The sequence below is a fragment of the Salmo salar genome, chromosome ssa15 (genome assembly GCF_905237065.1).
Source record: "Salmo salar chromosome ssa15, Ssal_v3.1, whole genome shotgun sequence".
NCBI lineage: Eukaryota > Metazoa > Chordata > Actinopteri > Salmoniformes > Salmonidae > Salmo > Salmo salar.
This window is the reverse complement of record NC_059456.1, coordinates 106843401-106870185: the sequence shown is the minus strand read 5'-3', so window position 1 is coordinate 106870185 and position 26785 is coordinate 106843401. Positions and strand designations below refer to the sequence as shown.

At 47.0% G+C, this 26785-nt stretch overlaps 1 protein-coding gene across 1 annotated transcript in view; it reads right to left on the bottom strand.

Moving 5' to 3' along the window:
- Positions 1 to 1403: 1403 nt before the first annotated feature.
- fgd1 (FYVE, RhoGEF and PH domain containing 1) overlaps positions 1404 to 26785 on the bottom strand; it is a 159560-nt gene continuing 134178 nt past the window's right edge. Inside the window, exons 10-15 of the mRNA XM_045696112.1 lie at positions 24399 to 24491; positions 24060 to 24139; positions 22486 to 22516; positions 19709 to 19810; positions 5678 to 5824; positions 1404 to 2779 (exon numbers count right to left, since the gene is read on the bottom strand). Coding sequence (XP_045552068.1) covers positions 2510 to 2779; positions 5678 to 5824; positions 19709 to 19810; positions 22486 to 22516; positions 24060 to 24139; positions 24399 to 24491 — 723 coding nt within the window. The 3' untranslated portion in view covers positions 1404 to 2509. The remainder of the gene's footprint in view (positions 2780 to 5677; positions 5825 to 19708; positions 19811 to 22485; positions 22517 to 24059; positions 24140 to 24398; positions 24492 to 26785) is intronic.

Here is a 26785-nt window from a genome sequence, read left to right as displayed (position 1 = left end):
TAGAACACTCAGAACCCTAGAACACTCAGAACCCTAGAACACTCAGAACCATAGAACACTCAAAACCATAGAACACTCAGAACCCTAGAACACGCAGAACCCTAGAACACTCAAAACCCTAGAACACTCAAAACCCTAGAACACTCAGAACCCTAGAGCACTCAGAACCCTAGAACACTCAGAACCCTAGAACACTCAAAACCCTAGGACACTCAGAACCATAGAACACTCAAAACCATAGAACACTCAGAACCCTAGAACACGCAGAACCCTAGAACACTCAAAACCCTAGAACACTCAAAACCCTAGAACACGCAGAACCCTAGAACACTCAGAACCCTAGAACACTCAGAACCATAGAACACTCAGAACCATAGAACACTCAAAACCCTAGAACACTCAAAACCCTAGAACACTCAGAACCCTAGAACACTCAAAACCATAGAACACTCAGACAGCATAGAAACAACTCAATGCTCTAAACAGCATATTGTCAACATCGATTTGTCAGAGAGAGAAATGGTGAGGAGGAGGAAGTCTGTTCTGTGGCTCAGAATGAATTCATGTAAAATGTCTGACTGAAGGGAAGCTATTCACTGTGACACACAATGTCAATGTCTGACTGGAAGGAAGCTATTCACTGTGACACACAATGTCAATGTCTGACTGGAGGGAAGCTATTCACTGTGACACACAATGTCAATGTCTGACTGGAGGGGAAGCTATTCACTGTGACACACAATGTCAATGTCTGACTGGAGGGAAGCTATTCACTGTGACACACAATGTCAATGTCTGACTGGAGGGAAGCTATTCACTGTGACACACAATGTCAATGTCTGACTGGAGGGAAGCTATTCACTGTGACACACAATGTCAATGTCTGACTGGAGGGAAGCTATTCACTGTGACACACAATGTCAATGTCTGACTGGAGGGAAGCTATTCACTGTGACACACAATGTCAATGTATGACTGGAGGGAAGCTATTCACTGTGACACACAATGTCAATGTCTGACTGGAGGGAAGCTATTCACTGTGACACACAATGTCAATGTCTGACTGGAGGGAAGCTATTCACTGTGACACACAATGTCAATGTATGACTGGAGGGAAGCTATTCACTGTGACACACAATGTCAATGTCTGACTGGAGGGAAGATATTCACTGTGACACACAATGTCAATGTCTGACTGGAGGGAAGCTATTCACTGTGACACACAATGTCAATGTCTGACTGGAGGGAAGGTATTCACTGTGACACACAATGTCAATGTCTGACTGGAGGGAAGCTATTCACTGTGACACACAATGTCAATGTCTGACTGGAGGGGAAGCTATTCACTGTGACACACAATGTCAATGTCTGACTGGAGGGAAGCTATTCACTGTGACACACAATGTCAATGTCTGACTGGAGGAAGCTATTCACTGTGACACACAATGTCAATGTCTGACTGGAGGGAAGCTATTCACTGTGACACACAATGTCAATGTATGACTGGAGGGAAGCTATTCACTGTGACACACAATGTCAATGTCTGACTGGAGGGAAGCTATTCACTGTGACACACAATGTCAATGTCTGACTGGAGGGAAGCTATTCACTGTGACACACAATGTCAATGTCTGACTGGAGGGAAGCTATTCACTGTGACACACAATGTCAATGTCTGACTGGAGGGAAGCTATTCACTGTGACACACAATGTCAATGTCTGACTGGAGGGAAGCTATTCACTGTGACACACTATGTCAATGTCTGACTGGAGGGAAGGTATTCACTGTGACACACAATGTCAATGTCTGACTGGAGGGAAGGTATTCACTGTGACACACAATGTCAATGTATGACTGGAGGGAAGGTATTCACTGTGACACACAATGTCAATGTCTGACTGGAGGGAAGCTATTCACTGTGACACACAATGTCAATGTCTGACTGGAGGGAAGCTATTCACTGTGACACACAATGTCAATGTCTGACTGGAGGGAAGCTATTCACTGTGACACACAATGTCAATGTCTGACTGGAGGGAAGCTATTCACTGTGACACACATCTTTGTATACTGCATTCTTCTGATATATCTTCTGAAGGTAGGATGAGAGCAACACTTTACTTGGACTTTTGGCAGTTTTTTTTGTTGTTGTTGCAAACACTGGTTCACTGTGACGAGTTGATGAGCAATACACTGACTGAGAGAAACAGACCTGTAGATATTATCATGCAACTGACTGATCACTGACATTAAATACAAAGAGGTGTGTGTGTGAGTTTGTGTGTGCGTACCTGTGTGTGTATGTACGTTTTAAACTGTGTGTGTGTGTGTGTGTGTGTGTGCGTGTGTGTGTGTGTGTGTGTGTGTGTGTGTGTGTGTGTGTGTGTGTGTGTGTGTGTGTGTGTGTGTGTGTGTGTGTGTGTGTGTGTGCTACACATGTTCTGTACAGTTTGTAGTTTTGTGTCTTTAGAGAACAGATCTAATATTGATTGTACGCCTCAAAATCAATCATGTATTCTCTCCCGAGGTTGCAGTCTCCTCCCCTTCCTCCTCTAGGGCCTCTGTGATTGAACTGTGAGCCTGTAACTCCTCCCCTCTCCCTGCGCGTGATAGGACCTCTATCCAGCGGCGCTGTAGCTCCTCCCCATCGGCACTGAAGTAGAGCGTAAGGTGGGATTGGCTGATTTTGAAGGCAAAGCGGCGTTCTGGGCGGTCACATGACTCAGGAAGGGAGGCCTCGAAGCCAATCAGGGGTACAGAGCGCTGGGCTTTCACATCCTGGGTACACAGGGGAGGAAGAGGACAGAACAGAGAGTGCAGATAAGAGAGGACAGACAGAGGACAGACAGAGATGACAGACAGAGAGGACAGACAGAGAGGACAGACAGAGATGACAGAGAGGACAGACAGAGAGGACAGACAGAGAGGACAGAGAGGACAGACAGAGATGACAGACAGAGAGGACAGACAGAGGACAGAGAGGACAGACAGAGAGGACAGACAGAGAGGACAGACAGAGAGGACAGACAGAGATGACAGACAGAGAGGACAGACAGAGAGGACAGACAGAGAGGACAGACAGAGAGGACAGACAGAGGACAGAGAGGACAGACAGAGAGGACAGACAGACAGATGACAGAGAGAGAGGATAAAGAGAGAGGACAGACAGAGAGGACAGACATAGAGGAGAGACAGAGAGGACAGAGAGAGAGGACAGAGAGAGAGGACAGACAGAGAAGAGAGACAGAGAGGACAGAGAGAGAGGACAGACAGAGAAGGACAGAGAGGACAGACAGAGAGGACAGAGAGAGAGGACAGACAGAGAGGACAGACAGAGAGGACAGAGAGAGAGGACAGACAGAGAGGACAGACAGAGAGGAAAGACAGAGAGGACAGACAGAGAGGATAGACAGAGAGGACAGACAGAGAAGGACAGAGAGGACAGACAGAGAGGACAGAGAGAGAGGACAGACAGAGAGGACAGACAGAGAGGAGAGACAGAGAGGAGAGACAGAGAGGACAGACAGAGAGGACAGACAGAGAGGACAGAGAGAGAGGACAGACAGAGAGGACAGACAGAGAGGAGAGACAGAGAGGACAGACAGAGAGGACAGACAGAGAGGACAGACAGAGAGGACAGACAGAGAGGACAGACAGAGATGACAGACAGAGAGGACAGACAGAGGACAGAGAGGACAGACAGAGAGGACAGACAGAGAGGACAGACAGAGAGGACAGACAGAGATGACAGACAGAGAGGACAGACAGAGAGGACAGACAGAGAGGACAGACAGAGAGGACAGACAGAGAGGACAGACAGAGGACAGAGAGGACAGACAGAGAGGACAGACAGACAGATGACAGAGAGAGAGGATAGAGAGAGAGGACAGACAGAGAGGACAGACATAGATGACAGACAGAGAGGACAGACAGAGAGGAGAGACAGAGAGGACAGAGAGAGAGGACAGACAGAGAAGGACAGAGAGGACAGACAGAGAGGACAGAGAGAGAGGACAGACAGAGAGGACAGACAGAGAGGAAAGACAGAGAGGACAGACAGAGAGGATAGACAGAGAGGACAGACAGAGAAGGACAGAGAGGACAGACAGAGAGGACAGAGAGAGAGGACAGACAGAGAGGACAGACAGAGAGGACAGAGAGAGAGGACAGACAGAGAGGACAGACAGAGAGGAGAGACAGAGAGGACAGACAGAGAGGACAGACAGAGAGGACAGACAGAGAGGACAGACCTGGATGAATGTTCCAAATCCAAAGTACATTGCTATGTTTTTTTAAAACGTTTTCTCCTTTTGTTGTGTTGTTTAAAGGAATTGAAGTGTAACTATAATATGCAATAACACTCTAATAGGGGTGCAATAACACTCTAATAGGGGTGTAATAACACTCTAATAGGGGTGTAATAACAGTCTAATAGGGGTGTAATAACAGTCTAATAACACTCTAATAGGGGTGTAATAACAGTCTAATAGGGGTGTAATAACAGTCTAATAGGGGTGTAATAACAGTCTAATAGGGGTGTAATAACAGTCTAATAACACTCTAATAGGGGTGTAATAACCGTCTAATAGGGGTGCAATAACACTCTAATAGGGGTGTAATAACAGTCTAATAACACTCTAATAGGGGTGTAATAACAGTCTAATAGGGGTGTAATAACAGTCTAATAGGGGTGTAATAACAGTCTAATAGGGGTGTAATAACAGTCTAATAACAGTCTAATAGGGGTGTAATAACAGTCTAATAGGGGTGTAATAACAGTCTAATAGGGGTGTAATAACAGTCTAATAACAGTCTAATAGGGGTGTAATAACAGTCTAATAGGGGTGTAATAACAGTCTAATAGGGGTGTAATAACAGTCTAATAACAGTCTAATAGGGGTGTAATAACATTCTAATAACAGTCTAATAGGGGTGTAATAACATTGTAATAGGGGTGTAATAACAGTCTAATAACAGTCTAATAGGGGTGTATTAACAGTCTAATAGGGGTGTAATAACAGGTTAATAGAGGTGTAATAACAGGTTAATAAGGGGTGTAATAACAGGTTAATAGGGGCGTAATAACAGGTTAATAGAGGTGTATTAACAGGTTAATAGGGGGCTAATAACAGGTTAATAGGGGCGTAATAACAGGTTAATAGAGGTGTAATAACAGGTTAATCGGGGTGTAATAACAGGTTAATAGGGGTGTAATAACAGGTTAATAAGGGGTGTAATAACAGGTTAATAAGGGGTGTAATAACAGGTTAATAGGGGCGTAATAACAGGTTAATAGAGGTGTAATAACAGGTTAATAGGGGTGTAATAACAGGTTAATAAGGGGTGTAATAACAGGTTAATAAGGGGTGTAATAACAGGTTAATAAGGGGTGTAATAACAGGTTAATAGAGGTGTAATAACAGGTTAATAGGGGTGTAATAACAGTCTAATAGGGGTGTAATAACAGGTTAATAGGGGCTAATAACAGGTTAATAGAGGTGTAATAACAGGTTAATAAAGGTGTAATAACAGGTTAATAGAGGTGTAATAACAGGTTACTAGGGGTGTAATAACAGGTTAATAGGGGGTGTAATAACAGGTTAATAGAGGTGTAATAACAGGTTAATAAGGGGTGTAATAATAGGTTAATAGAGGTGTAATAACAGGTAATCTCACCTGAGGAGCACCGTATATGTACAGCACCAGTGGTTCATTCTCTGGGATGACAAACCAGGCTTTCTGCCAGCCTCTGCCTGTTCCCTTCTCCATGTGGTGGAGGAAGCTACACATCACACTGTTCTCTGCAGCCACCGACGCCTGTTTCTGTAGACCCACACACACACACACACAGACACACACACACACAGACACACACACACACACACACACACACACACACAGACACACACACACACACACACACACACAGACACACACACACACACACACACACACACACACACACACACACACACACACACACACACACACACACAGACACACACACACACACACACACACACACACACACAGACACACACACACACACACACACACAGACACACAGACCACACACACACACACACACACACACACACACACACACACACACACACACACACCCACAGCGTTAGAGACCACTGTCCACTAATGTTATCCAGCTTGGTCTTATTTTCCAGCGTAGTGTTTTATCCTTATTTCTATCCTCTTGTCTTCCTGTGTTCTAATTTTATTAGTCACACAGGCGCATGTGACTAATAAAATGTTATTTTATTTGTTGTGCTGGAGGTGCTGACTGCAGGCCTTGGTCAAATGCATTACCAAACTCAGTCAAATACATGCATTTATGTCAAATACTTTCCACCTTACAGTGAAATGCTTACTTACGAGCCCCCTTACGAGCCCCTTACGAGCCCCTTACGAGCCCCAACAATGCAGTTTTAAAAAATATGGATAAGAATAAGAAATAAAAGTAACAAGTAATTAAAGAGCAGCAGAAAAAATAACAATAGCGAGACAATATACAGGGGTACACGGTACAGAGTCAATGTGGAGGCTATATACAGGGGGTACCGGTACAGAGTCAATGTGGAGGCTATATACAGGGGAGTACCGGTATAGAGTCAATGTGGAGGCTATATACAGGGAGTACCGGTACAGAGTCAATGTGGAGGCTATATACAGGGGGTACCGGTACAGAGTCAATGTGGAGGCTATATACAGGGGAGTACCGGTACAGAGTCAATGTGGAGGCTATATACAGGGGGTACCGGTACAGAGTCAATGTGGAGGCTATATACAGGGGGTACCGGTACAGAGTCAATGTGGAGGCTATATACAGGGGGTACCGGTACAGAGTCAATGTGGAGGCTATATACAGGGGGTACCGGTACAGAGTCAATGTGGAGGCTATATACAGGGGGTACCGGTACAGAGTCAATGTGGAGGCTATATACAGGGGGTACCGGTACAGAGTCAATGTGGAGGCTATATACAGGGGGTACCAGTACAGAGTCAATGTGGAGGCTATATACAGGGGGTACCGGTACAGAGTCAATGTGGAGGCTATATACAGGGGGTACCGGTACAGAGTCAATGTGGAGGCTATATACAGGGGGTACCGGTACAGAGTCAATGTGGAGGCTATATACAGGGGGTACCGGTACAGAGTCAATGTGGAGGCTATATACAGGGGGTACCGGTACAGAGTCAATGTGGAGGCTATATACAGGTGGTACCGGTACAGAGTCAATGTGGAGGCTATATACAGGGGGTACCGGTACAGAGTCAATGTGGAGGCTATATACAGGGGGTACCGGTACAGAGTCAATGTGGAGGCTATATACAGGGGGTACCGGTACAGAGTCAATGTGGAGGCTATATGCAGGGGGTACCGGTACAGAGTCAATGTGGAGACTATATACAGGGTGTACCGGTACAGAGTCAATGTGGAGGCTATATACAGGGGGTACTGGTACAGAGTCAATGTGGAGACTATATACAGGGTGTTACGGTACAGAGTCAATGTGGAGGCTATATACAGGGGGTACCGGTACAGAGTCAATGTGGAGGCTATATACAGGGGGTACCGGTACAGAGTCAATGTGGAGGCTATATACAGGGGGGTACCGGTACACAGTCAATGTGGAGGCTATATACAGGGGGTACCGGTACAGAGTCAATGTGGAGGCTATATACAGGGGGTACCGGTACAGAGTCAATGTGGAGGCTATATACAGGGGGTACCGGTACAGAGTCAATGTGCAGGCTATATACAGGGGGTACCGGTACTGAGTCAATGTGGAGGCTATATACAGGGAGTACCGGTACAGAGTCAATGTGGAGGCTATATACAGGGGGTACCGGTACAGAGTCAATGTGGAGGCTATATACAGGGAGTACCGGTACAGAGTCAATGTGGAGGCTATATACAGGGGGTACCGGTACAGAGTCAATGTGGAGGCTATATACAGGGGGTACCGGTACAGAGTCAATGTGGAGGCTATATACAGGGGGTACCGGTACAGAGTCAATGTGGAGGCTATATACAGGGGGGTACCGGTACAGAGTCAATGTGGAGGCTATATACAGGGGGGTACCGGTACAGAGTCAATGTGGAGGCTATATATAGGGGGTACCGGTACAGAGTCAATGTGGAGGCTATATACAGGGGGTACCAGTACAGAGTCAATGTGGAGGCTATATACAGGGGTACCGGTACAGAGTCAATGTGGAGGCTATATACAGGGGTACCGGTACAGAGTCAATGTGGAGGCTATATACAGGGGGTACCGGTACAGAGTCAATGTGGAGGCTATATACAGGGGGGTACCGTACAGAGTCAATGTGGAGGCTATATACAGGGGGGTACCGGTACAGAGTCAATGTGGAGGCTATATACAGGTGGTACCGGTACAGAGTCAATGTGGAGGCTATATACAGGGGGTACCGGTACAGAGTCAATGTGGAGGCTATATACAGGGGTACCGGTACAGAGTCAATGTGGAGGCTATATACAGGGGGTACCGGTACAGAGTCAATGTGGAGGCTATATGCAGGGGGTACCGGTACAGAGTCAATGTGGAGACTATATACAGGGTGTACCGGTACAGAGTCAATGTGGAGGCTATATACAGGGGGTACTGGTACAGAGTCAATGTGGAGACTATATACAGGGTGTTATGGTACAGAGTCAATGTGGAGGCTATATACAGGGGGTACCGGTACAGAGTCAATGTGGAGGCTATATACAGGGGGTACCGGTACAGAGTCAATGTGGAGGCTATATACAGGGGGTACCCGGTACACAGTCAATGTGGAGGCTATATACAGGGGGTACCGGTACAGAGTCAATGTGGAGGCTATATACAGGGGGTACCGGTACAGAGTCAATGTGGAGGCTATATACAGGGGGTACCGGTACAGAGTCAATGTGCAGGCTATATACAGGGGGTACCGGTACTGAGTCAATGTGGAGGCTATATACAGGGGGTACCGGTACAGAGTCAATGTGGAGGCTATATACAGGGGGTACCAGTACAGAGTCAATGTGGAGGCATATACAGGGGGTACCGGTACAGAGTCAATGTGGAGGCTATATACAGGGGGTACCGGTACAGAGTCAATGTGGAGGCTATATACAGGGGGGTACCGGTACAGAGTCAATGTGGAGGCTATATACAGGGGGTACCGGTACAGAGTCAATGTGGAGGCTATATACAGGGGGTACCGGTACAGAGTCAATGTGGAGGCTATATACAGGTGGTACCGGTACAGAGTCAATGTGGAGGCTATATACAGGGGGTACCGGTACAGAGTCAATGTGGAGGCTATATACGGGGTACCGGTACAGAGTCAATGTGGAGGCTATATACAGGGGGTACCGGTACAGAGTCAATGTGGAGGCTATATGCAGGGGGTACCGGTACAGAGTCAATGTGGAGACTATATACAGGGTGTACCGGTACAGAGTCAATGTGGAGGCTATATACAGGGGGTACTGGTACAGAGTCAATGTGGAGACTATATACAGGGTGTTATGGTACAGAGTCAATGTGGAGGCTATATACAGGGGGTACCGGTACAGAGTCAATGTGGAGGCTATATACAGGGGGTACCGGTACAGAGTCAATGTGGAGGCTATATACAGGGGGTACCGGTACACAGTCAATGTGGAGGCTATATACAGGGGGTACCGGTACAGAGTCAATGTGGAGGCTATATACAGGGGGTACCGGTACAGAGTCAATGTGGAGGCTATATACAGGGGGTACCGGTACAGAGTCAATGTGCAGGCTATATACAGGGGGTACCGGTACTGAGTCAATGTGGAGGCTATATACAGGGGGTACCGGTACTGAGTCAATGTGCGGGGGCACCAGTTAGTTGGACTAATTGAGGTAATATGTACATGTAGGTAGAGTTATTAAAGTGACTATACATAGCTAATGACACAGAGAGTAGCAGCGGTGTAAAAGAGGGGTGGGGGGGTGTCAATGTGAATAGTCTGGGTAGCCATTTGATTAGATGTTCAGGAGTCTTATGGCTTGGGGGTAGAAGCTGTTTAGAAGCCTCTTGGACCTAGACTTGGCGCTCCGGTACCATTTGCCGTGTGGTAGCAGAGATAACAGTCTATGACTAGGGTGGCTGGAGTCTTTTTAGGGCCTTCCTCTGACACCGCCTGGTATAGAGGTCCTGGATGGCAGGAAGCTTGGCCCCAGTGATGTACTGGGCGGAGGCCAAGCAGTTGCCATACCAGACAGTGATGCAACCAGTCAGGATGCTCTCGATGGTGCAGCTGTAGAACCTTTTGAGGATCTGATGACCAATGCCAAATCTTTTTAGTCTCCTGAGGGGGAAAAGGTGTTGTCGTGCCTGCTTCCTGACTGTCGTGTTGTGCTTGGACCATGTTTGTTTGTTGGTGATGTGGACACCAAGGAACTTGAAGCTCTCAACCCGCTCCACTGCAGCCCCGTCGATGAGAATAAGTGTGTGCTCGGTCCTCTTTTTCCTGTAGTCCACAATCATCTCCTTTGTATTGATCACGTTGAGGGAGAGGTTGTTGTCCTGGCACCACACTGCCAGGTCTCTGACCTCCTCCCGATAGGCTGTCTCATCATTGTCTGTGATCAGACCTACTTAATGATGGTGTTGGAGTTGTGCCTGGCTGTGCAGTCATGAGTGAACAGGGAGTACAGGAGGGGACTGAGCACGCACCCCTGAGGGGCCCCTGTGTTGAGGATCAGCATGGCGGATGTGCTGTTACCTACCTTCACCACCTGGGGACGGCCAGTCAGGAAGTCCAGAATCCAGTTGCAGAGGGAGGTGTTTAGTCCCAGGGTCCTTAGCTTAGTGATGAGCTTTGAGGGCACTATGCTGTTGAATGCTGAGCTGCAGTAAATGAACAACATTCTCACTTAGGTGTTCCTTTTGTCCAGGTGGGAAAGGGCAGTGTGGAGTGCAATAGAGATTGCATCATCTGTGGATATGTTGGGGCGGTATGCGAATTGGAGTGGGTCTAGGGTTTCTGGGATGATGGTGTTGATGTGAGCCATGACCAGCCTTTCAAAGCACTTCATGACTACAGACGTGAGTGCTATGGGTCAGTTGTCATTTAGGCAGGTTACCTTCGTGTTCTTGGGCACAGGCACTATGGTGGTCTGCTTGAAACATGTTGGTATTACAGACTCCGGACAGGGAGAGGTTGAAAATGTTAGTGAAGACACTTGCCAGTTGGTCAGCGCATGCCCGCAGTACACGTCCTGGTAATCCGTCTGGCCCTGCGGCCTTGTGAATGTTGACCTGTTTAAAGGTCTTACTCACATCGGCTGCAGAGAGCGTGATCACACAGTCTCCCGGAACAGCTGGTGCTCTCATGCATGTTTCAGTGTTATTTGTCTTGAAGCGAGCATAGAAGTAGTTTAGCTCATCTGGAAGGCTTGTGTCACTGGGCAGCTCTCGGCTGTGCTTCCCTTTGTAGTCTGTAATGGTTTGCAAGCCCTGCCACATCCGACGAGCATCAGAGCCGGTGTAGTGCGATTCGATCTTTGTCCTGTATTGATGCTTTGCCTGCTTGATGGTTCGTCGGAGGGCATAGCGGATTTCTTATAAGCTTCCGTGTTAGAGTCCCGCTCCTTGAAAGCGGCAGCTCTAACCTTTAGCTCAGTGCGGATGTTGCCTGTAATCCATGGCTTCTGGTTGGGGTATGTACGTATGGTCACTGTGGGGACGACGTCTTCGATGCACTTATTGACGAAGCCAATGTCTAATTTGGTGTACTCCTCAATGCCATCGGAGGAATCCCCGGAACATATTCCAGTCTGTGTTAGCAAAACAGTCCTGTAGTTTAGCATCTGCTTCATCTGACCACTTTTCTATTGATCTAGTCACTGGTGCTTCCTGCTTAAATGTTTTGCTTGTAAGCAGGAATCAGAAGGATAGAATGATGGTCAGATTTGCCAAATGGAGGGCGAGGGAGAGTTTTGTATGCGTCTCTGTGTGTGGAGTAAAGGTGGTCCAGAGTTCTTTTCCTCTGGTTACACATTTAACATGTTGATAGAAATCAGGTAAAACTGATTTAAGTTTCCCTGCATTAAAGTCCCCGGCTACTAGGAGCGTTGCCTCTGGGTGAGCGTTTTCTTGTTTGCTTATGGCGGAATACAGCTCATTCAATGCTATCTTAGTGCCAGCCTCTGACTGTGGTGTTATGTAAACAGCTACAAAGAATACAGATGAAAACTCTCTTGGTAGATAGTGTGGTCTACAGCTTATCATGAGATACTCTACCTCAGGCGAGCAAAACCTCGAGACTTCCTTAGATATCGTGCACCAGCTGTTATTTACAAAAATACATAGTCCGCCGCCCCTTGTCTTACCAGACGGCTATTCTATCCTGCCAGTACAGCGTATAATCAGCCAGCTGTATGATGATAGTGTCGTCGTTCAGCCACGACTCCGTGAAGCATAAGATATTACAGTTTTGAATGTCCCGTTGGTAGTTTAATCTTGCGTGTAGGTCATCAATTTTATTCTCCAAAGATTGCACGTTTGCTAGCAGAATGGAAGGAAGTGGGGGTTTATTCGATCGCCTACGAATTCTCAGAAGGCAGCCCGCCCTCTGGCCCCTTTTTCTCAGCCTTCTCTTCATGCAAATGACGGGGATGTGGGCCTGTTCCCAAGAAAGCAGTAATATCGTTTGTCAGCTTGTCAGACTCATTAATAAAGGAAAAAAAGGATTCCGTCAGACCACGGTGAGTAATCGCAGTCCTGATGTCCAGTTACTTTTCGGTCATCAGATACGGTAGCGGCAATAATATGTACAAAAATAACTAAAAAATAGGTTACAAACAACGCAAATAAACGAACGAAAACACAATTGGTTGGAGGCACGTAACGTCTGCCTTATTCTCCGGCACCATTTAATATCTGATGTATATGAGACCTCAGGTCTTATCTATCTATTATCACCTGAGCTGATCCCATCGACTTACAGTCTTTGCACTAACGCTAGTTAGCATTGGGTCGCTATTTAGGGGTTATACTGGGGTTAGGGGTTATACTGGGGTTAGGGGTTATACTGGGGTTAGGGGTTATACTGGGGTTATACTGGGGTTAGGGGTTATCCTGGGGTTAGGGGTTATCCTGGGGTTAGGGGTTATCCTGGGGTTAGGGGTTATCCTGGGGTTAGGGGTTATCCTGGGGTTAGGGGTTATCCTGGGGTTAGGGGTTATCCTGGGGTTAGGGGTTATCCTGGGGTTATCCTGGGGTTAGGGGTTATCCTGGGGTTAGGGGTTACAGTGCCTTGCGAAAGTATTCGGCCCCCTTGAACTTTTCGACCTTTTGCCACAATTCAGGCTTCAAACATAAAGATATAAAACTATAATTTTTTGTGAAGAATCAACAACAAGTGGGACACAATTATGAAGTGGAACGAAATTTATTGGATATTTCAAACTTTTTTAACAAATAAAAAACAGAAAAATTGGCCGTGCAAAATTATTCAGCCCCTTTTTACTTTCAGTGCAGCAAACTCTCTCCAGACGTTCAGTGAGGATCTCTGAATGATCCAATGTTGACCTAAATGACTAATGATGATAAATAGAATCCACCTGTGTGTAATCAAGTCTCCGTATAAATGCACCTGCTCTGTGATAGTCTCAGAGGTCCGTTTAAAGCGCAGAGAGCATCATGAAGAACAAGGAACACACCAGGCAGGTCCGAGATACTGTTGTGGAGAAGTTTAAAGCCGGATTTGGATACAAAAAGATTTCCCAAGCTTTAAACATCCCAAGGAGCACTGTGCAAGCGATAATATTGAAATGTAAGGAGTATCAGACCACTGCAAATCTACGAAGACCCGGCCGTCCCTCTAAACTTTCAGCTCATACAAGGAGAAGACTGATCAGAGATGCAGCCAAGAGGCCCATGATCACTCTGGATGAACTGCAGAGATCTACAGCTGAGGTGGGAGACTCTGTCCATAGGACAACAATCAGTCGTATACTGCACAAATCTGGCCTTTATGGAAGAGTGGCAAGAAGAAAGCCATTTCTTAAAGATATCCATAAAAAGTGTCGTTTAAAGTTTGCCACTAGCCACCTGGGAGACACACCAAACATGTGGAAGAAGGTGCTCTGGTCAGATAAAACCAAAATCGAACTTTTTTGGCAACAATGCAAAACGTTATGTTTGGCGTAAAAAGCAACACAGCTCATCACCCTGAACACACCATCCCCACTGTCAAACATGGTGGTGGCAGCATCATGGTTTGGGCCTGCTTTTCTTCAGCAGGGGCAGGGAAGATGGTTAAAATTGATGGGAAGATGGATGGAGCCAAATACAGGACCATTCTGGAAGAAAAGCTGATGGAGTCTGCAAAAGACCTGAGACTGGGACGGAGATTTGTCTTCCAACAAGACAATGATCCAAAACATAAAGCAAAATCTACAATGGAATGGTTCACAAATAAACATATCCAGGTGTTAGAATGGCCAAGTCAAAGTCCAGACCTGAATCCAATCGAGAATCTGTGGAAAGAACTGAAAACTGCTGTTCACAAACGCTCTCCATCCAACCTCACTGAGCTCGAGCTGTTTTGCAAGGAGGAATGGGCAAAAATTTCAGTCTCTCGATGTGCAAAACTGATAGAGACATACCCCAAGTGACTTACAGCTGTAATCGCAGCAAAAGGTGGCGCTACAAAGTATTAACTTAACCTCTATGGGCTAGGTGGGACGCTAGCGTGCCACCCGTGGTGCACTCCATCAACAGCAGGTGCATTTCAAGAGCGGCAAATTTGAATCCAAATAAATGTCAAAATTCAAATATACAACTATTTTACACCCTTTGAAAGATAAACATCTCCTTAATCTAACCACGTTTTACGATTTCAAAAAGGTTTTACGGCGAAAGCATAAATTTAGAGTATGTTAGGACAGTACATTTACAAGAGTTGTGTGTAATGTTTTGTCAAGTCAAAGACAGGGTCACCAAAACCATAAAACCAGCTAAAATGATGCACTAACCTTTTACAATCTCCATCAGATGACACTCCTAGGACATTATGTTAGACAATGCATGCATTTTTAGTTCTATCAAGTTCATATTTATATCCAAAAACAGCGTTTTACTATGGCATTGATGTTGAGGAAATCGTTTCCCTCCAATAACCGGCAGTCAAGTCAGCGTCACAAATTAAATAATTAAAATTAGAAAACATTGGTAAAATATTATATTGTCATTTAAAGAATTATAGATTTACATCTCTTGAACGCAATCAACTTGCCAGATTTAAAAATAACCTTACTGGGAAATCACACTTTGCAATAATCTGAGCACTGCGCCCAGAAAAATACGCGTTGCGATACAGACTAGACGTCATGTTGGGGAGATCTAAAATCGAAAATACTATGTAAATAATCCATTACCTTTGATTCTCTTCATCAGATGTCACTTCCAGGTATCACAGGTCCATAACGAATGTAGTTTTGTTCAAAAAAGCTCATCATTTATGTCCAAAAATCTCCGTCTTGTTAGCACATGATCTAAGCCAGCCGGACTTCGTCATGAACGAGGGGAAAAAATATATTTACGTTCGTTCAAACATGTCAAACGTTGTATAGCATAAATCATTAGGGCCTTTTTTAACCAGAACATGAATAATATTCAAGGTGGACGAATGCATACTCTTTTATAACGTATTGGAATGAGGGTACCCAACATGAACTCGCGCGCCAGGTGTCTAATGGGACATCATCGTTCCATGGCTCTTGTTCGGTCAGATCTCCCTCCAGAAGACTCAAAACACTTTGTAAAGGCTGGTGACATCTAGTGGAAGCAATAGGAAGTGCCAAAATATTCCTCAGCCCCTGTGTTTTTCAATGGGATAGGTTTAAAGGTAATACAACACATCAGGTATCCACTTCCTGTCAGAAAATGTCTCAGGGTTTTGCCTGCCAAATGAGTTCTGTTATACTCACAGACACCATTCAAACAGTTTTAGAAACTTTAGAGTGTTTTCTATCCATATATAATAAGTATATGCATATTCTAGTTACTGGGTAGGATTAGTAACCAGATTAAATCGGGTACATTTTTTTTATCCAGACGTGCAAATGCTGCCCCCTAGCCCTAACAGGTTTTAAGGGGGCTGAATAATTTAGCACGCCCAATTTTTCCGTTTTTTATTTGTTCAAAAAGTTTGAAATATCCAATAAATTTCGTTCCACTTCATGATTGTGTCCCACTTGTTGTTGATTCTTCACAAACAATTACAGTTTTATATCTTTATGTTTGAAGCCTGAAATGTGGCAAAAGGTCAAAAAGTTCAAGGGGGCCGAATACTTTCGCAAGGCACTGTATACTGGGGTTAGGGGTTATCCTGGGGTTATCCTGGGGTTAGGGGTTATCCTGGGGTTAGGGGTTATACTGGGGTTAGGGGTTATCCTGGGGTTAGGGGTTATACTGGGGTTAGGGGTTATCCTGGGGTTAGGGGTTATACTGGGGTTATCCTGGGGTTAGGGGTTATCCTGGGGTTATACTGGGGTTAGGGGTTATACTGGGGTTATACTGGGGTTAGGGGTTATCCTGGGGTTAGGGGTTATACTGGGGTTAGGGGTTATCCTGGGGTTATACTGGGGTTAGGGGTTATCCTGGGGTTAGGGGTTATACTGGGGTTAGGGGTTATCCTGGGGTTAGGGGTTATCCTGGGGTTATACTGGGGTTAGGGGTTATCCTGGGGTTAGGGGTTATCCTGGGGTTAGGGGTTATACTGGGGTTAGGGGTTATCCTGGGGTTAGGGGTTATCCTGGGGTTAGGGGTTATACTGGGGTTAGGGGTTATCCTGGGGTTAGGGGTTATCCTGGGGTTAGGGGTTATACTGGGGTTAGGGGTTATACTGGGGTTAGGGGTTATCCTGGGGTTAGGGGTTATACTGGGGTTAGGGGTTATCCTGGGGTTAGGGGTTATCCTGGGGTTATACTGGGGTTAGGGGTTATCCTGGGGTTAGGGGTTATACTGGGGTTAGGGGTTATCCTGGGGTTAGGGGTTATCCTGGGGTTAGGGGTTATACTGGGGTTAGGGGTTATCCTGGGGTTAGGGGTTATACTGGGGTTAGGGGTTATACTGGGGTTAGGGGTTATCCTGGGGTTAGGGGTTATACTGGGGTTAGGGGTTATACTGGGGTTAGGGGTTATCCTGGGGTTAGGGGTTATCCTGGGGTTAGGGGTTATCCTGGGGTTATACTGGGGTTATACTGGGGTTAGGGGTTATCCTGGGGTTAGGGGTTATACTGGGGTTAGGGGTTATCCTGGGGTTAGGGGTTATCCTGGGGTTATACTGGGGTTATACTGGGGTTAGGGGTTATCCTGGGGTTAGGGGTTATACTGGGGTTAGGGGTTATCCTGGGGTTAGGGGTTATCCTGGGGTTAGGGGTTATCCTGGGGTTATACTGGGGTTAGGGGTTATCCTGGGGTTAGGGGTTATCCTGGGGTTAGGGGTTATCCTGGGGTTATACTGGGGTTATACTGGGGTTATCCTGGGGTTAGGGGTTATCCTGGGGTTAGGGGTTATCCTGGGGTTAGGGGTTATCCTGGGGTTATACTGGGGTTAGGGGTTATCCTGGGGTTAGGGGTTATACTGGGGTTAGGGGTTATCCTGGGGTTAGGGGTTATCCTGGGGTTATACTGGGGTTATCCTGGGGTTATACTGGGGTTAGGGGTTATCCTGGGGTTAGGGGTTATCCTGGGGTTAGGGGTTATCCTGGGGTTATCCTGGGGTTAGGGGTTATACTGGGGTTAGGGGTTATCCTGGGGTTAGGGGTTATCCTGGGGTTAGGGGTTATCCTGGGGTTATACTGGGGTTAGGGGTTATACTGGGGTTAGGGGTTATACTGGGGTTAGGGGTTATCCTGGGGTTATCCTGGGGTTAGGGGTTATACTGGGGTTAGGGGTTATCCTGGGGTTAGGGGTTATACTGGGGTTAGGGGTTATCCTGGGGTTAGGGGTTATCCTGGGGTTAGGGGTTATACTGGGGTTAGGGGTTATACTGGGGTTAGGGGTTATCCTGGGGTTAGGGGTTATACTGGGGTTAGGGGTTATCCTGGGGTTATACTGGGGTTAGGGGTTATCCTGGGGTTAGGGGTTATCCTGGGGTTATACTGGGGTTATACTGGGGTTATACTGGGGTTAGGGGTTATCCTGGGGTTAGGGGTTATCCTGGGGTTATCCTGGGGTTATACTGGGGTTATACTGGGGTTATACTGGGGTTAGGGGTTATCCTGGGGTTAGGGGTTATCCTGGGGTTAGGGGTTATACTGGGGTTAGGGGTTATCCTGGGGTTAGGGGTTATCCTGGGGTTAGGGGTTATCCTGGGGTTAGGGGGTTATCCTGGGGTTAGGGGTTATCCTGGGGTTAGGGGTTATACTGGGGTTATACTGGGGTTATACTGGGGTTATCCTGGGGTTAGGGGTTATACTGGGGTTAGGGGTTATCCTGGGGTTAGGGGTTATCCTGGGGTTAGGGGTTATCCTGGGGTTAGGGGTTATACTGGGGTTAGGGGTTATCCTGGGGTTATACTGGGGTTAGGGGTTATCCTGGGGTTAGGGGTTATCCTGGGGTTAGGGGTTATACTGGGGTTAGGGGTTATCCTGGGGTTAGGGGTTATCCTGGGGTTAGGGGTTATACTGGGGTTATCCTGGGGTTATACTGGGGTTAGGGGTTATACTGGGGTTATCCTGGGGTTAGGGGTTATACTGGGGTTAGGGGTTATACTGGGGTTAGGGGTTATCCTGGGGTTAGGGGTTATCCTGGGGGGTTATACTGGGGTTAGGGGTTATACTGGGGTTATACTGGGGTTAGGGGTTATCCTGGGGTTAGGGGTTATCCTGGGGTTAGGGGTTATCCTGGGGTTAGGGGTTATCCTGGGGTTAGGGGTTATCCTGGGGTTATCCTGGGGTTAGGGGTTATCCTGGGGTTAGGGGTTATCCTGGGGTTAGGGGTTATACTGGGGTTATACTGGGGTTATACTGGGGTTATCCTGGGGTTAGGGGTTATACTGGGGTTAGGGGTTATCCTGGGGTTAGGGGTTATCCTGGGGTTAGGGGTTATCCTGGGGTTAGGGGTTATCCTGGGGTTAGGGGTTATCCTGGGGTTATCCTGGGGTTAGGGGTTATCCTGGGGTTAGGGGTTATACTGGGGTTAGGGGTTATCCTGGGGTTAGGGGTTATCCTGGGGTTATACTGGGGTTATACTGGGGTTAGGGGTTATCCTGGGGTTAGGGGTTATCCTGGGGTTAGGGGTTATACTGGGGTTATCCTGGGGTTAGGGGTTATCCTGGGGTTAGGGGTTATACTGGGGTTAGGGGTTATCCTGGGGTTAGGGGTTATCCTGGGGTTAGGGGTTATCCTGGGGTTAGGGGTTATCCTGGGGTTAGGGGTTATCCTGGGGTTAGGGGTTATACTGGGGTTAGGGGTTATACTGGGGTTATCCTGGGGTTAGGGGTTATACTGGGGTTAGGGGTTATACTGGGGTTATCCTGGGGTTATACTGGGGTTAGGGGTTATCCTGGGGTTATCCTGGGGTTAGGGGTTATCCTGGGGTTAGGGGTTATACTGGGGTTAGGGGTTATCCTGGGGTTAGGGGTTATCCTGGGGTTAGGGGTTATCCTGGGGTTAGGGGTTATCCTGGGGTTAGGGGTTGCGTTGTATCTTACAGGTGAGTTGGGAGGAGTGTAGTCCTCATCTCGGAGAGAGCAGTTGAGATGGTGGAACGTGGCTAGTGTCTGTTCATGTCTCTGAATGGTGGCCTGGATAGCCTGAGAGAGAGGAGGAACAGATAACACACACACACACACACACACACACACACACACACACACACACACACACACACACACACACACACACACACACACACACACACACACACACACATCCCAGGACCAAACCACATAAACACTAACTAAATCTCCCTTCGCCACACCCGCTCTGTTCACACCCGATAAAAACAAGGTAAGGAAATGACAGGAGGCATTAATATGGATGAATACAGAGTTGTGAAGTTGAGAAGCTGAGATACTGGGAGCTGAGATAGTGGGAGCTGAGATAGTGGGAGCTGAGATAGTGGGAGCTGAAATAATGGGAGCTGAGATAGTGGGAGCTGAAATAGTGGGAGCTGAGATAATGGGAGATGAAACAATGGGAGCTGAGATAATGGGAGCTGAGATAGTGGGAGCTGAGATAATGGGAGCTGAGATAGTGGGAGCTGAGATAGTGGGAGCTGAAATAGTGGGAGCTGAAATAGTGGGAGCTGAGATAATGGGAGCTGAGATAGTGGGAGCTGAGATAGTGGGAGCTGAAATAGTGGGAGCTGAAATAGTGGGAGCTGAAATAATGGGAGCTGAGATAGAGGGAGCTGAGATAGTGGGAGCTGAAATAATGGGAGCTGAGATAGTGGGAGCTGAAATAGTGGGAGCTGAAATAATGGGAGCTGAGATAGTGGGAGCTGAAATAGTGGGAGCTGAAATAGTGGGAGCTGAAATAATGGGAGCTGAGATAGTGGAAGCTGAGATAGTGGGAGCTGAGATAGTGGAAGCTGAGATAGTGGGAGCTGAAATAATGGGAGCTGAGATAGTGGGAGCTGAGATAGTGGGAGCTGAAATAGTGGGAGCTGAAATAATGGGAGCTGAAATAGTGGGAGCTGAAATAGTCTAAGCTGAGATAATGTGAGCTGAGATAGTGGGAGCTGAAATAGTGGGAGCTGATATAGTGGGAACTGAGATAATGGGAGCTGAGATAGAGGGAGTTGAAATAATGGGAGCTGAAATAGTGGGAGCTGAAATAGTGAGAGCTGAAATAGTGGAAGCTGAGATAGTCTAAGCTGAGATAGTGGGAGCTAAAATAGTGGGAGATGAGATAGTGGGAGCTAAAATAGTGGGAGCTGAGATAGTGGGAGCTGAAATAGTGGGAGCTGAGAAAGTCTAAGCTGAGATAGTGGGAGCTGAAATAGTGGGAGATGAGATAGTGGGAGCTAAAATAGTGGGAGCTGAGATAGTGGGAGCTGAAATAATGGGAGCTGAGATAGTGGGAGCTGAAATAGTGGGAGCTGAAATAGTGGGAGCTGAAATAATGGGAGCTGAGATAGTGGGAGCTGAAATAATGGGAGCTGAGATAGTGGGAGCTGAAATAGTGGGAGTTGAGATAGTGGGAGCTGAAATAGTGGGAGATGAGATAGTGGGAGATGAAATAGTGGGAGCTGAAATAGTGGGAGCTGAAATAGTCTAAGCTGAGATAGTGGGAGCTGAAATAGTGGGAGATTGGATAGTGGGAGCTAAAATAGTGGGAGCTGAGATAGTGAGAGCTTAAATAATGGGAGCTAAAATAATGGGAGCTGAGATAGTGGGAGCTGAAATAGTGGGAGCTGAAATAATGGGAGCTGAGATAGTGGGAGCTGAAATAATGGGAGCTGAGATAGTGGCAGCTGAGATAGTGGGAGCTGAGATAGTGGGAGCTGAGATAGTGGGAACTGATATAATGGGAGCTGAAATAGTGGGAGTTGAAATAGTGGGAGATGAAATAGTGGGAGCTGAGATAGTGGGAGCTGAGATAGTGGGAGATGAAATAGTGGGAGCTGAGATAGTGGGAGCTAAGATATTGGGAGCTGAGATAGTGGGAGCTGAAATAGTGGGAGCTGAGATAATGGGAGCTGAGATAGTGGGAGTTGAAATAGTGGGAGCTGAAATAGTGGGAGCTGAGATAGTGGGAGCTGAGATAGTGGGAGCTGATATAATGGGAGCTGAGATAGTGGGAGCTGATATAATGGGAGCTGAAATAGTGGGAGCTGAAATAGTGGGAGCTGAGATAGTGGGAGATCAAATAGTGGGAGCTGAAATAGTGGGAGCTGAGATAGTGGGAGCTGAGATAGTGGGAGCTGAGATAATGGGAGCTGAGATAGTGGGAGTTGAAATAGTGGGAGCTGAAATAGTGGGAGCTGAGATAGTGGGAGCTGAGATAGTGGGAGCTGAGATAGTGGAAGCTGAGATAGTGGGAGCTGATATAATGGGAGCTGAAATAGTGGGAGCTGAAATAGTGGGAGCTGAGATAGTGGGAGATCAAATACTGGGAGCTGAAATAGTGGGAGCTGAGATAGTGGGAGCTGAGATAGTGGGAGCTGAAATAGTGGGAGATGAAATAGTGGGAGCTGAGATAGTGGGAGCTGAGATAGTGGGATCTGAGATAGTGGGAGCTGAGATAGTGGGAGCTGAGATAGTGGGAGCTGAAATAGTGGGAGCTGAGATAGTGGGAGCTGAGATAGTGGGAGCTGAAATAGTGGGAGCTGAGATAGTGGGAGCTGAGATAGTGGGAGCTGAGATAGTGGGAGCTGAGATAGTGGGAGCTGAGATAGTGGGAGCTGAGATAGTGGGAGCTGAAATAGTGGGAGCTGAGATAGTGGGAGCTGAGATAGTCTAAGCTGGAATACAGAAGTATTTACCTGGATCCAGTCCTTCTTCTCTTCTTCAGTCCTACACAGATCAACAACAACATATTAGGCATTGAGCTTAAACACCTACATTTGAGCCAAGTATTCTTTGAGAAGTGTGTCAGTTGCTAGAAGCCGAGTTCGAAATGGTTTTAAACTACTCAAAAGCATGTTTAGTTTTTTAATTTAGTTTTGTACGGAATTGTAAAAGAAAATCCTTTCAAATATACAGTAACCAGTCAAAAGTTTGGACACACCTACTCATTCTAAGGGTTTTCTTTATTTTTACAATTTTTTACATTGTAGAATAATAGTGAAGACATCAAAACTATGAAATAACACATATTATTGTCCCAATTATTATTGTCTTTTATGTCCAACAATGATTTTTATATATATATATATATATATATAAAAATCATTGTTGGACATAAAAGACTGTAAAATCTGTTCCCTGGTATTCCCACGCATAACAGAGAGACACATGATCGTATCCAAATGTAAGTAAAGTTTAAAATGATTTTGTTTAGTCAAATATTATATCTGTTTGGGCTACAAATAATTTGTAATTATGTTCCTGGCCCGTGATCATCCGCTCACGAAAAAATAGGCCCGCGGATGATCCCTGGGCCAGGGTGTAGGGGTTATGCTGGAGGTAGGGGTTATGCTGGGGTTAGAGCCTAGGGGGTAGGGTTATGCTGGGGTTAGAGCCTAGGGGGTAGGGGTTATGCTGGGGTTAGAGCCTAGGGGGTAGGGGTTATGTTGGGGTTAGAGCCTAGGGGGTAGGGGTTATGCTGGGGTTAGAGCCTAGGGGTAGGGGTTATGTTGGGGTTAGAGCCTAGGGGTAGGGGTTATGCTGGGGTTACAGATTATGCTGGGGTTATAAACTATGGGGTAGGGGTTATGCTGGGGTTAGAGTTTAGGAGGTAGGGGTTATGCTGGGGTTAGAGCCTAGGGGGTAGGGGTTATGCTGGGGTTAGAGCCTAGGGGGTAGGGGTTATGCTGGGGTTACAGATTATGCTGGGTTTACAGATTATGCTGGGGTTACAGATTATGCTGGGGTTACAGATTATGCTGGGGTTACAGATCATGCTGGGGTTACAGATTATGCTGGGGTTACAGATTATGCTGGGGTTACAGATTATGCTGGGGTTACAGATCATGCTGGGGTTACAGATTATGCTGGGGTTACAGATTATGCTGGGGTTACAGATTATGCTGGGGTTACAGATCATGCTGGGGTTACAGATTATGCTGGGGTTACAGATTATGCTGGGGTTACAGATTATGCTGGGGTTACAGATTATGCTGGGGTTACAGATCATGCTGGGGTTACAGATTATGCTGGGGTTACAGATTATGCTGGGGATACAGATTATGCTGGGGTTGCTGGGGTTACAGATTATGCTGGGGTTACAGATTATGCTGGGGTTACAGATTATGCTGGGGTTACAAATTATGCTGGGGTTACAGATTATGCTGGGGTTACAGATTATGCTGGGGTTACAGCTTATGCTGGGGTTACAGATTATGCTGGGGTTCGTCCTGGAGTAAAACATTTAAATAAATATTCCGGCTACCCTCACCTGGCCTGTAGTTCTAGTGATCGTTGTTTTCCAGACACCAGGAAGGTTCTGGGAACGTTAACGCTGCTGCTCTCCTTCAGCTGTAAGAAGAAAGAAGGGGACACCCAGGACATCCCTCAGCTGACCACAGCTTCACTACAGCAGGCAGTTAATACAGAGCACCATCAAAGATGGTGCTTGCAGCATTCCTCTGTGTTGGAAGAGCCTTAGCATGCACACTATTCCTTATGTAGTGCACCACTTATGTTCAGAGCCTAGTGCACCATGCAGGGAATAGGGTGCAATTTCAAATTGGCATTAAAGTGGTAACAGTAGCGTGTATATACGAACAGAACTAACCTCCATCCCATCCACGTTGATCCTGGCTCTCACCCCAAACTTCTGACCAATCAGCCTCAGTTTAGGGACGCAGTACAATAACCTATCATTGAACTGCAGAAAGATAAAGAGAGAGCGAGAGAGAGAAAGAAAGAAAGAAAGGGAGAAAGAAAGAAAGAAAGAACGAGAGAAAGAAAGAAAGAGAAAGAAAGAGAGAGACAGAGAGAGAGAGAGAGAGAGAGCAAGAGAGAGAGCGAGAGCGAGAGAGAGAGAGAGAGACAGAGACAGAGACAAAGAGAGAGACAGAGAGAGAGAGCAAGAGAGAGAGAGCGAGAGCGAGAGACAGAGACAGAGACAAAGAGAGAGACAGAGAGAGAGAGAGAGAGAGAGAGAGAGAGAGAGAGAGAGCAGAGAGAGAGACAGAGAGAGACAGAGAGAGAGAGAGAGAGAGAGAGAGAGAGAGAGAGAGAGAGAGAGAGAGAGAGAGAGACAGAGACAGAGACAAAGAGAGAGACAGAGAGAGAGAGAGAGAGAGAGAGAGAGAGAGAGAGAGAGAGAGAGAGAGAGAGAGAGAGAGAGAGAGAGAGAGAGAGAGAGACAGAGACAGAGAGAGAGAGAGAGAGAGAGAGAGAGAGAGAGAGAGAGAGAGAGAGAGAGAGAGAGAGAGAGAGAGAGAGAGAGAGAGAGAGAGAGAGAGAGAGAGAGAGAGAGAGAGAGAGAGAGAGAAAGAAAGAAAGAAAGAGAAGAGAGAGAGAGAGAGAGAGAGAGAGAGAGAAAGAGATGTTGATACACTATAAACAACAACAACATTTTACCCAGTGGACTCCACAGTGGAACAATGGAACAGTGGATTCCAAGCAGATCCACAGTAGCAGCATCCTCTTGGAAAGAGAACACAATCTTTAACAAACACATCTTTACAATGACTCACTCACCGGTATGAGGTATCTGTCCTGTCAGGTGTGTGTGTGTCACTCACCGGTATGAGGTATCTGTGCTGTCAGGTGTGTGTGTGTCACTCACCGGTATGAGGTATCTGTCCTGTCAGATGTGTGTGTGTGTGTGTCACTCACCGGTATGAGGTACCTGTCCTGTCAGATGTGTGTGTGTGTCACTCACCGGTATGAGGTACCTGTCCTGTCAGGTGTGTGTGTGTCACTCACCGGTATGAGGTACCTGTCCTGTCAGGTGTGTGTGTGTGTGTGTGTCACTCACCGGTATGAGGTACCTGTCCTGTCAGGTGTGTGTGTGTCACTCACCGGTATGAGGTACCTGTCCTGTCAGGTGTGTGTGTGTCACTCACCGGTATGAGGTACCTGTCCTGTCAGGTGTGTGTGTGTCACTCACCGGTATGAGGTACCTGTCCTGTCAGGTGTGTGTGTCACTCACCGGTATGAGGTACCTGTCCTGTCAGGTGTGTGTGTGTCACTCACCGGTATGAGGTACCTGTCCTGTCAGGTGTGTGTGTGTCACTCACCGGTATGAGGTACCTGTCCTGTCAGGTGTGTGTGTGTCACTCACCGGTATGAGGTACCTGTCCTGTCAGGTGTGTGTGTCACTCACCGGTATGAGGAACCTGTCCTGTCAGGTGTGTGTGTGTCACTCACCGGTATGAGGTATCTGTCCTGTCAGGTGTGTGTGTCACTCACCGGTATGAGGTATCTGTCCTGTCAGGTGTGTGTGTGTCACTCACCGGTATGAGGTATCTGTCCTGTCAGGTGTGTGTGTGTCACTCACCGGTATGAGGTATCTGTGCTGTCAGGTGTGTGTGTGTCACTCACCGGTATGAGGTATCTGTCCTGTCAGATGTGTGTGTGTGTGTGTCACTCACCGGTATGAGGTACCTGTCCTGTCAGATGTGTGTGTGTGTCACTCACCGGTATGAGGTACCTGTCCTGTCAGGTGTGTGTGTGTCACTCACCGGTATGAGGTACCTGTCCTGTCAGGTGTGTGTGTGTGTGTGTGTCACTCACCGGTATGAGGTACCTGTCCTGTCAGGTGTGTGTGTGTCACTCACCGGTATGAGGTACCTGTCCTGTCAGGTGTGTGTGTGTCACTCACCGGTATGAGGTACCTGTCCTGTCAGGTGTGTGTGTGTCACTCACCGGTATGAGGTACCTGTCCTGTCAGGTGTGTGTGTGTCACTCACCGGTATGAGGTACCTGTCCTGTCAGATGTGTGTGTGTCACTCACCGGTATGAGGTACCTGTCCTGTCAGATGTGTGTGTGTCACTCACCGGTATGAGGTACCTGTCCTGTCAGATGTGTGTGTGTCACTCACCGGTATGAGGTACCTGTCCTGTCAGATGTGTGTGTGTCACTCACCGGTATGAGGTACCTGTCCTGTCAGGTGTGTGTGTCACTCACCGGTATGAGGAACCTGTCCTGTCAGGTGTGTGTGTGTCACT